The 18,162-nt window shown below is 40.6% G+C and overlaps 1 protein-coding gene across 2 annotated transcripts in view; it reads right to left on the bottom strand.

Annotated features, from left to right (window-relative positions):
• RYK (receptor like tyrosine kinase) overlaps nucleotides 1-18,162 on the bottom strand; it is a 90,551-nt gene that overhangs the window by 44,838 nt on the left and 27,551 nt on the right. For both annotated transcript variants that reach the window (XM_081234374.1, XM_081234375.1), the window contains exons 2-4: nucleotides 15,396-15,517; nucleotides 4,436-4,535; nucleotides 2,564-2,698 (exon numbers count right to left, since the gene is read on the bottom strand). In XM_081234374.1, the coding sequence (XP_081090500.1) occupies nucleotides 2,564-2,698; nucleotides 4,436-4,535; nucleotides 15,396-15,517 (357 nt within the window). The remainder of the gene's footprint in view (nucleotides 1-2,563; nucleotides 2,699-4,435; nucleotides 4,536-15,395; nucleotides 15,518-18,162) is intronic.

Genomic DNA, 18,162 nt, shown 5'->3' with positions numbered 1-18,162 from the left:
TTTACACCCTCATAAAGGAAAATTTTCTTCCCAGTAACACCCATTAACATTCTATACAGTACATGTATGTTTTCTGTGGCAGACAGTTTTCAAAATGTAGTAAGCTGGAGAATCATATAAATATATTAGGATCACATATTAAAGAGTCATGAATGTAAACTGGATGATTAGGGCGGCCAGAAGTATGACCACCAAATAAAAAGGGTGGTACTATATTAAACTTAAGTCTAAAACAGAATAGAAAATTACATCAACTGTTAATTTTCATGTACATATTAAAGAACATGGAGAAGGTATGGGATTATTCTGAATATCGGCTGATCATTAACCTTAGTGGGCTCCACAGACCCCAACACACTTGTCCAACATTCTGCCTTTAAGCACTAACAGATGAAGCGCTGTGGTACAGGCAGCGCCACCTCCCTAGGGGCCAGGAACCACCTGTTCTGCATTCCTCACTGACTGCCTATGCACGCTTAGGTGACCACTCCAGGTCCCAGCCTCCTCATATTATATAACGACTAGGTTGAACTAGAGTCTCTAAAGTCTTCTTTGGCTTTAAAATTACATGAAGGTATAACTGGATATGCAAGAACTGACAAATGTATCAAAACACCAAAGCTAACAAGGGACTAACTTTTCATTATAAAAATGTCCATTCTGACGAGATCGCGCATTCAGGGTGGTGTGGCCATAGATTAAAAATGTCCATTCTGGATAAAGAAGTGCTGAAAATACACGTGCATGCACGCACACACCACACACATAATGGAATACCATTTCGCCATAAAAAATAAGGAAATCCTGCCATTTGCAACAACATGGATAGACTTTGAGGGTCTCATGCTAAGTGAAATAAGTCAGACAGAGAAAGACTATGAGATATTCTATGATCTCACTTATATGTATATAGAATCTAAAGAATCAATTTTTTTTAAATCGTTAAGAGATCAGATTTGTTATTATCAGAGGCAGGAGGGAGGAGGAACTGGAGGAGGTAGTCAAAAGGTACAAACTTCCAGTTATAAGATAAACACTAGGGATGTAACGTACAGCACGTTGTACTTTATATGTTATTTAACACAATATATTAGCTGTATGATATATGTGAGAGTTGTTAAGAAAGTAAATCCTAAGAGGTCTCATCACAAGGAAAAAATTTTTTTGTTTTTTTGCTCTCTCTTTCTATTGTATCCATATGAAATGATGGATGCTAAGTAAATTTACTGTGATAATCATTTCAAAATGTATGTAAATCAAACCATTATGCTGTACACCTTAAACTTATACAGTGATGTATGTCAATTATATCTCAATAAAACTGGGAAAAATATACATGGAGAGTAACTGTTTACTTTATATTTACTCTAATTAAAAGATTAAATTAGAGCTTAAAAAAATGCCCATTCTAATGCAGTACAGCTTTTTTACTGGCATGTTATCTGGACATTAGCCATTATAACTCATGTGCTGGCCTCAGGCGTTCTCATAACACTCAGCACTAACTTTGGCTAGGAAATGTGTTAAGAGACAGTTTGCCAAAGAAGCAAGAGCACGGGTTTGCAACCCATCTCCACCACTTAGCTGTCCGGCCTTGGCAAGTTGGTTGGATTCTCTGAGCCTCAGCTTCCTCCTCAGAAAACGGAGATAATGAGAGAACCTACTGCCTAGGGCTGCTATAAGCATTAAATGGGTTTAATGTGTGTAAAGCACTTGGAACACAGTAGGCACTCAGCAAGTTTAGAGGGGTTTTCTTTAGCTTTTTTTTCCCCTATCTTAGATACTAACCAGCTCTACCAATGTGACTTTGTAAATTCAGGTCACTTTAATCTCTCTGGAACTTAAAGTGAGTGGGTTGGACTAGATAACCTTTAAGGAGAATTCTAAAATTCTTTGATCTATGACCTAGTATGCTGAAGCTCTTTCATATCCACTGTAATTTCTTGAGTAACAGATTATTCAAAACCCAAAACTACCAACATGTATTAAGTACCCACATATGGTATTCCAAGTTTCAGGTTATTAGCTTCAATTAATCTAAAATCAACCAACCAACCAACCTCTTGAAACAGGTTACTATGCCACTTTACAGATGAAAAAAAAACTGAGACTTAGGTTAAGAAACCTGTTCCAATTATCCTGTCAAGAACAGAGCTGTAATTCTAACGCAGGTCTTTCTGGCTCCAGGGCAATTCTTCTACATAACGGTAATTCCATAAAGGAAACATAGTTAACACCCCATTACTCAGGGGTCCCTATCAAAATTACCTGATTTCTTTACCTCTTCAGCCACTAGTGCTATTTCACATTCCTAAAGGAAAACGTCCTTAGCAATTCTGATGAAAATTTTGAGAAAGCAGGAAATGAGTGGGGCCTGAATGAGATTCCTGGCTACAAGCTATTATCTCGGTGATTATTTCGGAATTTCATCAGTTAGTGCTTTCTTGTCTCACTTGCAACTATAATCAAGATTTGATCACAAATCTGTAAAAAGATGACAAAATCTATTTTTGACCTTCTCACATCTATATAAAACACATACTTTGGTAAATAAATTCCTTACTTTTGTAGCACATTTTCCTTCGTTTAAAATTTAAGACTGTGAAGTTTTTTGAAGAATTTACTGTCAAGTTGAGCTGCATTAGTATCATAACCTCAGAATCTACTTTGCCAGTACAGGAAAGCTCGACCCGAAACACTGTTTAAAAAAAGAAAAAAAATATTTTAATTTTCTAAAAATCAACATTAATGCCCATTGAATAATTTAGAATTTATTTTTGTTGCAATAAAACTAAAACTAATACATTTACCTCACATACTAAGCAGAAGCTTTCAGAGAACTTATCTTTAGACTACACCGCTTTGGACATTAAGGACTTCATTCACTACAGATATAAACGTTAGCATTAAAGGACACACCAAGACTTAACGGAAGAGAATTATTTTCAACTTTGCTCGTGATTTTTAATGTATCACTTTGCCTCGTACGTTCTCTTATTATAACGTAGTGAAGCTACAGAATCCTAAGGCGAAGCCTACTACCACGTCAGTCACAGTCAACAGGAACAACAAGAAGTACTGGATGCAGAAGGAAAGACAATTCACCACCAAAACGCAACGATGTATTATTCTTAATGAAGAGATTAAAAATAAACCTGTAGGTGAAACTGGTAAATTCTCAACTATGCATTAAAAAGAAAAAAAAAACCTTTCTAAACAGAAACTGGCTTTAATCAATGAAGGTAGCAAGGGGATAACAGACTTTGGTGCACATCTTTTTTTTTTTTTTTTTTTCAATCTTTCAGTTTAAGACTCTTTTTCTACAAATTTAGAATACATCATTCTACCATCTACATCAGCGTATGAACAACATGGGCATTTTTGAATTTCTTTACTGGCCCATAAAAATTAACCAGCCTTCCCATGTTTTCTTAAAGCTTAGATTAATGAATGTCACTAATAACAGTGAGTAAGACTGTCAAAAAAGTTCCATAACACGGGGGCTTATACTGTCAAGTTTTAAAATTTTTCATTTTCTTTAAATCTCACATCTTCAGAAGCCTCTCTCAAAAGGCTGGCTCAAAAGTAGTTAAATTGGTGTAAATATGACACTTAAATGATTTACTCAGACATGTCCTGAGTGCCTATACTGTTCCAGATGTTATGCTAGGCACCAAGGGTAGACAGCTGAAAAAGACAGCTCCTGCCCTCAGGGTGGCACACGCTAGAGGGAGAGACAAAGAATTACAAGATAATGTGATCAGTTCAAAACAGTTAAATACAGAAGAGTTAACAAATGGAGGGAGAGGAGGCAGGAAAAGGAGAGAACAGATTTTGAGTCTTGCAGGATATTTAGTATGAATAGAAATTCACAAGCAGGAAAGATGAAAAAATGGTTCTAAATACAGAGACCAGCTTGTGCAAAGGCACGGCTCCGAGAACTACATGTAGCATGGCATTGCTGGAACACTGGGGCAAATGCAGCAATAAGGTTTAGACAGGCAGGCAGGGGCAGATGGTAAACACAGCACGCTGGCTGGGGAGTCTGCAATGTACTCAGCTGACTGGGGTGGGGGCACTGAGGGGCTTGGTATGACACAGTCAGAAGTGAGTGTTCGGTGGTCATCAGGGCTGCAGTGTGGGAACTAACGGAAGAGAAACAAGACCAGACAAAGGGACCCAGCTGGGGGCCAACAATGCATAAAAGGAGACAGAGAAGAGTTGAGTGCAGACAGTTCTGGAAAGGATGGAAAAGAGGAAATGGTTTACACAGTCCAAATAACCCCTATTTAAAAAAATTACTTTTCAAAGTACTTACACGTCTGATACCTACGTGTGTGCGTAGAACACTACATTATCAGTAGTTTAACTGTTCTTTGAGAGTACATGGGACACAGTTAAAAACAGTATGTTAAACTCTGTCCCTGAGACTCACCTGATAAAGTGCGTGGAACTTCCCCCTGAGCAGAAATGTTGACCTGGGGCATGTCCATAGCCACGAAATTGTCTACTTGGAATCCCAGCTTATATTCAACCTGTAAAATGGAGAAATAAACAAACTGGATCCGTCATAACAGAAAAGGCACCAACAGCTTGACCTCACTGATCCAGGTCATTAACTAATGAATGCATGAGCCTTTCATAAGAACAAATAATCTAGCTATTTTTTAAAAAGTCCAAATTGTCAGAAACAGTGCTAGGAATGTTCCTTTTGTTTTAAACAGTTGAGGAAACCAAGCCAGGGAAGTTGAATATATGCAAATTAGCTAGAGTGGGAATCCAGCTCAGCTGCGTCTGATTCTAAGACTTTTCCCCACCAGACTGCATTGCCTCTTACATGACCCATTAGATTACTGTCTTGGGGGTGTGTTTATTTTTTTCTTCCAGTTTTATTGAGATGTAATTGACATATATCACTATATAAGTTTAAAAGGGTTACAGCATAATGATTTGACTTACATACATGATGAAATGCTTATCACCATAAGTTTAGGGAACATCTATCATCTCATATAGATACAAAATTAAAGAAATAGAAAAAAATTTTTCCTTGTGATAAGAACTCTTAGAATTTACTCTCTTAACAATGTTCATATATAACATACAGCAGTGTTAATTCTATTTATAAGGTTGTACATTATATCCCTAGCACTTATTTATCTTATAACTGGAAGTTTGTAGTACCTTTTCATTGCCTTCATCCAATTCCCCCTGCCCACCTCCTCTGGTAACCACATATCTGATCTCTTTTTCTATGTGTTTGTTTGTGTGTTTGTTTGTTTTTGAAGTATAAGTGACCTACAACGCTATATTAGTTCCGTTTATGCAACACAGTGATTTTTTTCTATACATTTCAAAATGATCACCAAAATAAATCTAGTTACGTCACCACAAAGATACTGTTTAGTTACTGACTATACTCCCCACGCTGTAAATTTCATATCCTTGACTCTTATTTTGCACCTGGAAGTCTGCACCTCTTAATCTCCCTCACCTATCTCTCTCCTCACCCTCTACCCTATCTCCTCTGGTAACCCTCTGCTTGTTCTCTGTATTTATGACTCGGTTTCTGTCCTGTTATGTTTGTTCATTTGATCCTAGGAATTTTCAATTGGATAAAAATTCAATCCAGTAAGCCACCCTCTATTTCATGCTCAGAACAGTACCACCACTCTCCTGTACAATCTGCCATCTAGGATTCAGAAATTCTCCTGAGGACCACAGCCACTGACAGAGAAGCCCTGGAGAGGCAGATAGATATGAAGAGCCAAGGGGCTGAGATGTATAATTTACAGACCATGACTAGTCACCAATGTCTTCTCTATCTGATAAAAGCCAAGCTCTGAGGGCCTGCATGTGACTGGTGGATGAAGGTCTGTTCTACAGACCCACTCACCTCACAAGCAGATTCCAAGGTACAAATTTCTCATAGAATATCTAAGCCACATTCTCTAGTCCAGCTTTCACCACTGAGAAAGTTTATGTTTGGATGCCCATCTAACCTCTGGATCTGTTTCTCAAGTGATTCAGAATCAGGAAAGGAAGAGGGGTGACTAGGAAGATGTCCTGGGAACACCACTATTCTCTATCAGTACCTGGCCTACATAGGTGGCTTAATAGGACCAATCAGCATCAATCAATAAATATAGTCCTGTGGCTAGAGAGATGTTCATGAAAGAAAGAGTTCAAACTGCAAAGCAATAGGTGAAATTCAGAATGGCTGCCACCTTCAAGACCTTCAATGAGGCCTTATATTTCACGTTACTCTTTGTCCTGCCCTTGGGGACTCAATAGGAATGGTACCCCTCTCCCATTCAGTGGTCACAAGGGCTTTTTGGTGCAGGCTGGGACTGGCAGAAGCCAAAGGGCAATGGGTTAGGAAAACAGTAGTAGGAAAGAGGTTCAAGAAACCATTCTCCAAGAAACTTAACTAGGAAGAATGTAATCAGGTAATGGTGGGGAGCAGGGCTGGGGGTGGGGGGTGGGGTAGATTTCAAAGCCTTTCTTCTTTTTTCAATGGAAGGTACTCAAACGTGTTTATAGGCTAATGAAAAAAACCAACAAAAAAAGGACTTAACAAAGAGGAAACAGGGAAAGAGTAACCTTCCAGATTATAAAAGAAAGGATGGACACCTGAGTATTAACTGGGTCAGGAGGTGTTTAAACCATGGATAAGAAGGGCTCAATCCAATGACTGTAACTCCCCCTCTAGGTTTCTCTTTTCACACTCTACTTGAAAGTCCCAGCACGCCGTAGGGGGTATGCAAATATTAAAGTATTGCTTTACAGTTAAGATAGGTATACAAACAATTGTTAAAGGCTGTATTTGGTAAGTGCCATGTTCACAACAAAGGGAATGTTCTTGCTGTTGCACATCAGTGACTTAGTGGCACCTTGGCTAGAAGTGCTCCCTCTCATCTTAGCATACCGAAACACCGTCACTGCCACCAGGGGGTGCGAGAGAGCTGCAGCCCAGCAAGTCTGGGCCAAGAATGGGCAGGCTTTCCCAGCAATACTCATTGACTAACATTAAGAGAACGCATTGACTATATCCCTATATCTATGCTACCTCTAAACAGGGCAATACATGAAGGGCAAGTGCATGAAAAAAAAAATCAAGCACAGTCAGCAAGAACTGGATTAGAACCATGAGACTGTGTGACCATTAGGTAAATTACTAACTTTTCCGAGTTTCAGTTTTTATAAAATGAGGCTAGTAGAACCATGTTATGAGGATCAAACAAAATAATTAAGATGACACACCTGTCAGTCTGGCACAGGTCCCCTCTAATAAACGCAGACCCCAGTGGCATCAGCAGTCATTCCAGGGTAGCTACCCTAGGCCCTGCTGCACTTCCCCGTAAGCACCAGCCTACTCCTGACCCCAGAGATTCTGACACAAGTTTTCCTATGCCCTGCCAAGAACAATACTGCAGCCCTTCTGTTTTGTCCCCCATCTTGGGAACACCGCTACTCTAAACAGCCTCCCATACTCTCAGCCTCTTCACAAGTGTCTTCCCCACCTTCTCCCCCAGCCTGGCTTTCCTAACCCTCAACCCTCAGGGCCTAGACAGTAGGGTCAGCATTCTTCCAGGATCATTAGGTCCTACACACCCCTTCCTCATGCAAAACCCCCTATACTCTGAAGCTCCCAACTTCTACTCCTAACGGCTACTTCTCACGCCAACATCATCAGTGACACACAGGGACTCTGCAGAGGCCTGGGCACTTGGCTCACTCTGTCTCCTGCCATCTTCCTGATGGCTTCAATATTAACATTCAGTATTCCTATGCACTGAAGAATTGCCCCATAATCAAAACAAATGCAAAAATCCCACTCTATCAAAGATCCCATCATAACATCTGATTCCTATAAAACCGGTTCTTTGTCTCCAACACTCTGATTCAACCAACATTCATGAAGCACATTTGTAAGCCAAGGGCTATGCTCAGAGTTGGGATGCAATAGCCAATAAAGCTATTTCCATCCTCTCCAGCCTAGCTAGTGACCTGGTTTCAGTTTCCCATAGACTGTGCCCCAAAGACTAGTTACCGACACAGTCATATTGCCCTCAGGACCCTGACCACCTCTCACTCTACTTCTGCTGCCCAGCACTGCTGGGGGAAATCACACCTGGAAGAGAAAGTTGCTCCTACACCAAGGTGACCCGCGGCTTCAGGGTAGGCCGTTAATCCTGCTCAGCAATCCCTTCCCCACTCACCCCTCTCTTCCTGGTCTTCTCACTCCAAATCTCACAGGATCCACAGCTTCACCACCTGCTGCCCTCCCCACTCCCTTCTCTCAGACAATGCTCGTCCCCTTCGGCTGGCACACAGGAGCCCCTTCTGCCTTTCTTTTCAGCTCCAGGCAGACCTGTGAGAACACTCCACCTCTGTGCACCGGTCCCAAGGAGAGACCTGTTCTCCCCTCCAAATGACAAACCCTTCTCTCCTCGTATACTAGTTCTAGCCCATTTTCTCCTCGTATACTAGTTCTAGCCCACTTCACCACTGATGGGATTTTGTATCATCAACTCATCTCTCTCACTCTCCTGTATCTTCATTTTCTCCCATATGCCCAATTACCTACTAGACATATCTACCTAATAATCTTACAGCTCTCAAATGTAGCAGATTCAAAAACCAAACTTATTATGCTTCCCCACACTTGCTGTCTCCTTTATTCTAGGTCTCAGTGATTGTAAGCAGAGGCACAGCTAGCCAGGGACCAGAACCCCTGGGGCAGCAGATAAAGCCAGCGGCAAACAGGGTCAAAGGCCTTAACTGCAGTGCTGAGGGCGGGAACAAGACTAGCTCTGGAGAGTCTCAGTGTGGCCAGGGGTTGGGGGCGGAGAAGGGCAGGAGGGAGAGAAGTAAGCTTGTGAGTGGAGCTGGGGAGAGTCAAGGGCACGGGGAGAGGTGGTGAAGGGCTGAGTAAGATTTCTGAAGAGCCCACACCTTTGGCCAAGAGCAGCCTGGAACACTAAGAAGTGTGAAAGCACCATGCCTGCCCTTTGCTTCCTCCCTTTTGGATGCACTGCCTAAACATGAAAGGCATTCCAAAGCAGTTCTCTTCTCCCTCTGGAACCTTCAGAGTATAAAATTTTAAGTTGCAGTTTCTGGGGTTAGAAACTGCCAATTATTAAAGGCCAGTTTTTTCCTATTTTGGCATGTATCGCTCTATATCGAATCTCACTTGCCAATGATCCTCTGAAGAAACAGATCTGCTCTAGAGCTAACATTTATAATCTACTGGAACAAAGGAAATCTGAACAGCAGTTGTTTATCAGAAAAAAGAATGAGCCAAAATACTTCAGAAAAGAAACTAGAGAAAATATAAATATTTGAATAAGCTAAGAAATAAACATTTTTGGTAATCTTCCCTTACTTGGAAACAAATGGCAATTGCAAAGAGGCAGCTGCTGAGTAAAGCCACTTCCTTTTGGAACACAGTACAAATTTAAAGTGAATACACTTGCCTACAGCCAAATAGGCTTTTCATTTCTCTGAAATTACCAGAGGTGCTGCATTTCTCATAGAAACCCCACTCTGCAGGCGATACAGCAGGCTGAGCCCCAGGGCTGCTGTAGGAACTCTGGACAAGTTCCCTGAAGACCCTCCTGACAATGATGAATTCCTGAAACCAGATAACAGCTATGGGATGGGAGTGAGTGCGGATTGTATTCTGCTACATTTTGGTATATTTTTGCCTTTCAGCTATCTAAAATATCTACTGACACTTAACAGATGCAGTTGCCTGTTTTTTCTGGATATTGGAGAATGTTCTGGAATACAGAAGAAACTAATTATTTGTTAAAGCCACCAGTAGTCTTTTTTTTTTTTTTTTTTTTTTGAGTGTGTGGCCTTGTGAAAGACAAGCAACACCAGAGTTCTCATCCCATCTGGAAATGCAATTAACCCATCATATTTACCAACCACTCACTAAGGCAGTGTGACACAATGTCATGAATAAGACACAGCTCCAGCCTCTGAGAAGACCACAACCTGTTTGGCACGATAAAAGAGAATCACGTATACACTGGAGAACGCTATTATCAAAAGCTTTGATGTGTTAAAACTAATGTTAAAATATCTACAATGTGAAGTGAAATACCAAGAGGCCTGGAGATCTCTGGAAGCAGATACCTCATCTTCTGGCAATTCTTAAAAAGCAAGAACTACAAAGTGTTGGAGCCTGGGAGCCATGGCCCTCCTTCTGAAAGTTCCTGATTGCATCCCAGAGCCAACATGATCAGGTGAAGAACTCTCCAACATGTCTCTCCTGGCCCCTTGCATGATTTTCCCATTTCAAAAAAATACACACACACACACACACACACACACACAGAGATGCTTGTCTACGCACAGACTATCTTTAGAAGGGGAGACTAGAATCAGGTAACAGTGGTTGCCAATGGAAGGGGAACTCGTGGCTAGATTGCTTGGGGATGGTACTAGGAAAGTGTAGGGGATTTATGTTTCACTGTATACCCCTGTGCCTTTTGCACTTCGTACCACATGCATAAATGAAATACTCAAAAGATTAACTTTTAAAACAGACAAACTTCAATTAAACAACTGTGCTAAATAAAATCACCCAAGAGATTATGACCTAAAACTGGAATTAGGAGCTGCAATGGAGGCCGAACCTGAAATTAGATTTAACGTACACACGTTCCTTAGTTTTTTACTATAAAACGTTTTAAGATATAACATGATTAGCACTTTCCTCTAAATTCTTGCACCTGCTACAGATGAACTGTGAAATAAGTTTAGCTATATATTCAAACTATGAATTCCATTCATTTTTCCAAATTTACAACTTTATTCAGACTAAAATATCTGGAAAATCCCAGGTGTGCAACTAGTTTGTCAACTAGCTTGTCAAGTGTACCCAACCTATGTTTTCACACTTCTAGATACAGGAATCCACCTCTCCTAAAGCAGCACATTCTAACTTTGAAAAGCCCTAACTGTTCAGAAGTTCCCCATTTGTTGAGCTGTGCCCTGTGGCTTCTACCTGTGCATCTCTTCCACAGTCGGTTAAGGAATACCTGTAACTAACTACCAGGTGCTACACCGGGCACAAGGGACACAGAGAAGGACAAAAAGAGGTTCCTACCCTTAACATGCTCAGCACCTTGGAGGGAGACAGACAAGAAAATCAACTACTAAAATATTCTTATAGTATGATAAGGGCTATGAGGGAGGAAAGAGAAGGTCACTGTGGGTACAGCAAAGGGCACCTGACATAGAAGAAATAGAGGTGACACCAAGTGTAAGTTTTGAGATAAAAAGAGTAATGAGGTAAAGAATGAGGAAACGGCATTTCCAGCAGAGCAAACAGCAGCAATGTAACAGGGCACAGGGCATTCCAGAAATTGCCAGACACCCCCCCCCCGAAAAAAATGGCAGTAAACAATTAGCAGGAGGGCAGGCAGGAAAAGAAAAGGCAGGGATGAGATCATGAAGGCTCCCTAAGAAATAGAACTTTATTCTGGTGGCAACCGAGAGCCCTAGGACAGCTTTGCGGGGGGTACAGCAAGAGGTCAGTCCAGAGGCAAGACCAGTTAGAAGACTATTTCTGTATCTAGTTAAGAGACAATGAAAGCCCAAACTAAGGATGAGGCATTAGTCTCGAGAGAGATAGGAAACGAATTTAAGGTGTAATTATGAGAGAGAATAATCTGGACTGGGAAGGTGAAGGAGGAGTCTAGGATCCCTTCTAGGCTTCTGGCCTCGACGTGTAAATAAATGTGATGGCCTCCAACAAGTCAGGGAGCTTCTGCCTTACGAGGACTATCATACCAGCAGGAGCAGTCCACATGTGCGCTAATGATGGTATTTAATACCCGCCACAGAAGTCGTTTAGAAATGACGCTCTACAAGATAATGTGAAGAACATGAACGTACAACAGAGCTATGCCAAGGCTCCTCCTAATCCACATGCGCCCACGCCAACACTGCTTCCCGTTCAAACATATACATTCATCTGAGCCCCTTCTTCTATCCACTCTCCTCCACTCCAATTTCCTCCTTGTGACAGGCTCCTAAAACTCCTCAGGCACCCACTATCAGCAGTCAGACCCCTGAAACTCACTCCAAATTAAAAAAAAAAAAAATTAGTGTATATTTTTAAAAACGGATGAAAAGAGAATGTTTAATTCTGTTCAATTCTAACTGCGACATCCCACACTGCCTTTTTATTCCTAAGTCACTACCCGTACACTTGCCCAGAAAATATTCTCATGGTATACCAGCATTGTTTTCCCAAGTGGGCCCAGAAACGATCACATCCTATTCAAAGTCAGCAGCTTACCCAGAATAGAATCTCTACTATTCCATTAGATTTTAAAATATATGTATTATTTGTTTTCATATTCATCAACATTAAAGATAGGAAAAGTAACAAAGGACTAACCATCAATTTTTTGGAGAATATAAAAAGCTTCTCTGCCTGAAAGATTCACAGAAACAATGGATCTCAGAGTTGCAAGGGAACTTAAGAGTCAAGACTGCCACTCCACAATATTTAAATTCCTTCTACAGCACTACCACCAAATGGCTACCCAGTGCAGATCACCTCTTCCAGTGAGAGGAAACAATCACACTGGCTAAAAGTGAAACCTAGTTCTAAACACAGGTGCAAAAATTAGTGGTTGAAAGGGTGTTGCGTTACAGGATTTTAATACATAATTTCAAATTATTTCCCCACGATTACCTGTTCATTATAAAGGAGAGAACTTTACAGTGGAGAAACCTGGTGAACTGTGTGATCACAGTTAACATCAACAGTAAGGGGACAAATTGACATCGTGTGCACTGTGGAGGACAGCAATGCTGTAGTGTCACCACCAAGGAGACATTCCGGAATCTAACCGTAAGGAAACCTCAGACAACTCAAACTGAGGGACAGTCCACTGGCCTGTATGTTCCTAAATGTCAAAGTCAAGAAACACAAAGAAAGGGCACAGGAGAAAAAAGGGCTCTAAAGAACATGATTGGGATAACGGATGAAATATGAGTTCTGTAGATTATAGTATTGTGTTAATATTAAGTTCCTAACCCTGTTCTTAGAAAATATACACTGACATAGTTAGGAGTAAAGGGACACAATGCATGCAATTCACTTGCACACAGTTCAACGGGAAAAAGTGTGTGTGCATGAGGGTGGGGAGAATGAGCGAATGAATGATAAAGTAAGTAAATGGAGCAAAAACCAGTGACAATTAGTGAACCTGGGTAAAGGATATTCTTTGAGAATTCTTTGTACTGTTCTTATAATTTTCTCTCTGTTTGAAATTATATCAAAATTAAAAGTTACCCGCCACAAATAATAACGTCACACAATGTCATATAAGAATACTGAAAACTGTATTAGCTGTTTCCTTGCAGAGCCCAGGTGCCACCCATTCAGACGAACAGACCTCAGCTTAACTGTCCCAGGTGAACCTCTTCTGAGTTACCTATACCATTGATGCTGGCACTTGAGTACATCCAAGTTACCACCTACTATATGTGCTTAGTTCACATGAAATTTCTCCCTCTGTCTTTGCAGATTTCACCCTAAAGAGATCTATCCACTCCTAAAAGAACACCCCCCAAAGCAATACTGTTGGACAGTTGAGGCGCTCTAGACAGCAAGGCACATGTGCTTTACCCAGGATCCAAGCTAATTCAACTTTAATCACAGAATTCCTGCAGCTATGTTTTAATGCATGTATGTGTAGATGGGAGTATATATAATAATGTGGATATATGCATATTTATACAATCATTTTTACTTATCTGACTGGCAAACAAATATACTTGAAATATCTCGCAGTAAATGGTGAATTGAAAGAAGCACTCTTAGTCACTTTGTGAGGACTGCTGGCTTATTGGTACCATCTTGGGAGACGGGAGGGAGAAAGAAGGTGACGATATCAATCAAAAGTTTCATCATGCACAGTCTCTGACCCAGTCATTTCACTTCCTGGTCACAACGTACTACTCAGAAATAATGCCAAAAGTACACAAAAATTTCTGAACAAATTAAGATGTTCTTAATGTATGTATACATACATACTCATAAACATTCACACACCCATATTTTTTGCTTCTATATTCATCAATAATAAAGTTAGAAACAGCAACAAAAGATGAACTATTAATTGTTTTTACCATCCTTTTACCATGGATTTTGCCTGCCAAATGAAGTGAAGAAACTATTTGTAGTAGTGAAAGGAAACATTGTTTGAAATAGTAAAACGCTATTAAAAATCCATGCATCAATGAGGCACTTAACAAATAACAATACATCGTACGTCCATATGATATCATATTATAAAGCCATTAAAGAGACTGAGTTAAATCTGAAAGTAGAGAAATAGAAAGATGCCAAGACACAGCATCAGGTGGGGGAAAAACACTGTACAACACGTGTTAGAAAATCCCCTTTTTGTTTAAAAAGGAAAAAGAAATGAGCTTTGAAGTATACCAAATTATAAACAATGATTACTTCTTGGCACAGAGGTACAAAGTCTTAACAGTTCTTAAAACAATTCTATAATAATTGATTTTCCCAATAACCATTATTGTTTTCTAAGTAGACAAAAAATGATCTATATTAAAGTGATCAAACTTAAATGACCTGCAACAAATATAAGGACAAATACCACTTTATAATAATTTTAAAATAAACTGTACACTAGGTATTCTTATTTGTTTTTAGTAGCAAGAACTATTTTTATTTCCCAAATAAAACCCTACTCAGAAGCTTATACATAATGCTGCCAAAAGAAACTGAAGTTGATCGGGGGAGGTGGGCTCTACATTCAGCCTCTCACTCTCTGACCTAAGAGAAAACTTATCATGTTAGAGGAGCCCAGACAGTCAGAAGACATGTGAAGAATTCAGCAACAAGCAAACCAGGCAAGAGGTTCGTCATAGTTACACACAGGTGCTTATGTGTGCTGTACCTGACTTTTACCATTTCTCCATAAATGGGAGAACTATATCCAATACCTCAAACGTGTCTGAAACACCTCACTTACAAATTCCCCCACCCCTCACTCATATCACTTCACCATAGCAGCACAGTCATTAACAGGTCCAACTGTCCCCTCTTCAAGCTAGAGCTACATCCCTATTTGAAAAGCTTGAAAAGATGTAAGTGTTCTGCCATAAGCTAGTCACATAAATGATGACTACCTTCATTTCCAAGGATTTGAGAAAGTCTAGAGGACTAGGCTCAAGATTTAAAACAGAAATCTGAAAAGATCCAGTACTGCTACAGCCCACCACCCACTGACCCCCTTGTGCGGTTGGCAGCCCATTCCTCAGATACAGTCCTTGCCTCAGCCTCTGGGCCTGGGTGGTCCTGTCTTGGCATCTTTGGTTGACCGCTCTCTTACCTTGGACTTTGCATGCCAAGTGAAGTGCAGGAAATTTGTCTCGCTGGGTACTAACAGGTTAAAGGATAGGGCGTAGTGACTAATAAGATCATTTCTCACATAATAAAGTTCTGCATCAAGACCTAGAAAAAAAATAGGGAAAAAAATTAAATGCCCATAATACCCTCAAAAGCATTAACCATCAGTATTTCAAATACTGATTATTATAAAAATAACATTGATGTACAAATGCACATCACAAACATATCCCACATGTGCTGCCTTACAAAGTAGGAAGAACACGGGATTTCATCATTGCCAACAAGGATTAAGAAACTGAGACTCAGGACAATTAAGTGGTCCTCCAGCTAAGCACAGGGGTGCTGGAGCCACAACTCTGGGAGCCACACTGTCTTCCGAGAACCACCAATGTGACACACTTCCTTTTGGAAACAGACCTTCTCAGAGAAATGCCTACAAACAAAAGCCCCTTAACCCCACAAAACTGATGAGGATTTAGGAAGAGAGATAGGCGCCTGGGTGAAAATATTAGTGTGAACCAAGGCCTCAAGACCCCAGCCAGAGATGACCTCGGCTTCTGTCAGTACGACATGCTGGCTGCTTGGACGGCATGTTACTAAGGTACACTCACACCACTGCCACACAGACACACGTTCTCTTCCCAATCTGAACTACAAGGTGGAGAACACCATATTTCTCGTATTCTGGGGACAGTCCTCTGCACAAAGCAGATGCTCAGTAAACACTTGTTAGACAAGTTAGCACTGCAGATAAAAAGAGAAATAATCGAGATGCCTGAGAAATGCTGGAGATTTCAAATCTCACTCACTGCCATACCACTTTCTTGCCCAAGGTCACATCCAACCTCAAACACACATCACATTTCTCAATTAGGTGATACCCCTTCTTAAAATAAAAATTTTAAAGGCAAAATTTAATCACCATCTTGAGTGGAAAACCAGTAATTACTGTGAAAAAATACAAGGTAACCGAAAAAAAAACAGTCAATTAACAGGAAAACAAAACATTACTAAATGCTAGCTAAATACTGTGGTCTACACCAAGGCAGTGAGCCTCAGCCCAGCTCATTGTTTACAAAAAGGGAGGAAGGGGATAATAGCAAGTGTTTGAGAGAGGTAAAGAATCAGAGGTTTTCTCTACGATAACCCAAAAGAACTGAAAGAATGAAAGCAGAGAGTAGCAGGGAGTAAGTTCTCTCAATTGATTGACTGTCATTTAAAGTTGGGACTAGGTGTCCCTCTAGTAATGCATGACACATATTCCACACATAGGAGGGAAAAAAGGTACAGGGGAGGCCAACTGAAATGCATATTTCATACTTACTGAGCCTTATACCATGAGTCTAAAACACCCTGTGGTATGCAAAGAGGTCAAGGTGAGGCTCTCACACCTCCTAAGACACAGATATAGAAATGAATAACTCTGCTACAGGCATTTCTCCTGTAAAGTTAGCTTTCTCATTTCTGAACCGAACCTAATACAATCATTAATTCAGAAATGAGGTTTGCGGCTTACCTAGGGGAAGGTTGCTGCACTGGTTGAGCAGCGCTTCCTTATTGATCCTATAGCGGAAACCAAATGCAATGAGAGAGAGTTAGAGGTCTTCTGCAAGAGGCTCTCCCTGCCAGCAGGCCAGGAAGTGCTAGCTGACAACTGGGGAGGGAGGGCTGGTGGGGCTGGAGCAAGGAGGGAAGGGGGAGAGGGCAAGAAGGTGGGAGAGGGGTGGGGGGGTGCAACAACAAAGCTGGGTACAAAGAAGGCCATCAGCAAACACGATGACTGCGAATAGCTGAAATGTTGCTTGTTTTTAAAAATGCTTTTTTGACTCTCGCCTAGATTGGTGCTGTTCACAAGAGATACACAATACCTAGAACAAAAGTTTAAAATATACATGCCAGGTTAAAAGGGGGAGAAAAACAAAGAAGTAAATATGGCAGTACTGACATGAGACAAATTAGAACTTAAGGTAGAAGGACTTTATATTAATAAATGCATTAATAAATATGAATGTATTAGTAAGAAAAAGTTCATATTCATAAAAACATAAGATACAGTAGTACAACTAACAAACGAGCTTCAAATATAGAAAGCCAAAAAAAAAAATCAAGAAGAAATAAATACACAATCATACTTGGAAACTAACATCCTTCAGAAAACAAAGGATCAAAACAGATAAAAATTTAGTGTGGACGTATAATCTGAACAATGTAATTATGGGACATGAAACAAGGGAGGTTAATCATGAATTAGACCCATAAACATTTTTACAAAAGGATTCTAACTTGAAATAATGCAGGCTACCTTCTCTGATCAAATACCACAATAAAGAAATTAACCATAAGGATAAAGTCAAAAGATGATTACTTTAAAAGATTAGTAGGGACTTCCCTGGTGGTCCAGTGGTTAAGAGTACGACACGGACTTCCAACGCAGGAGATTCGGGTTTGATCCCTGGCTGGGGAACTAAGATCCCACACACTGCACGGCAACTAAGTCCGAGCGCCACAACTACAGAGCCCACATTCCCCAACTGCACAGCCCACGTGCTCTGGAGCCCATGCGCCACAACGAGAGAGAAGCCCGCGCACCGCAACGAAGAGCCTGCACACTGCAACAAAGGATCCTGCGTGCCACAACTGAGACCTGACGCAGCCATAAATAAACAAACAAACAAACAAATAAATAAGAAAAAAAGGAGACACAGACTAACAATACTTAGGAAGAGGCAACGTTACTACAAATCCTA

This window comes from Mesoplodon bidens, assembly GCF_964165515.1.
Source record: "Mesoplodon bidens genome assembly, chromosome: 5".
Lineage (NCBI taxonomy): Eukaryota > Metazoa > Chordata > Mammalia > Artiodactyla > Ziphiidae > Mesoplodon > Mesoplodon bidens.
This window is presented reverse-complemented; position numbering and strand designations above follow the sequence as displayed.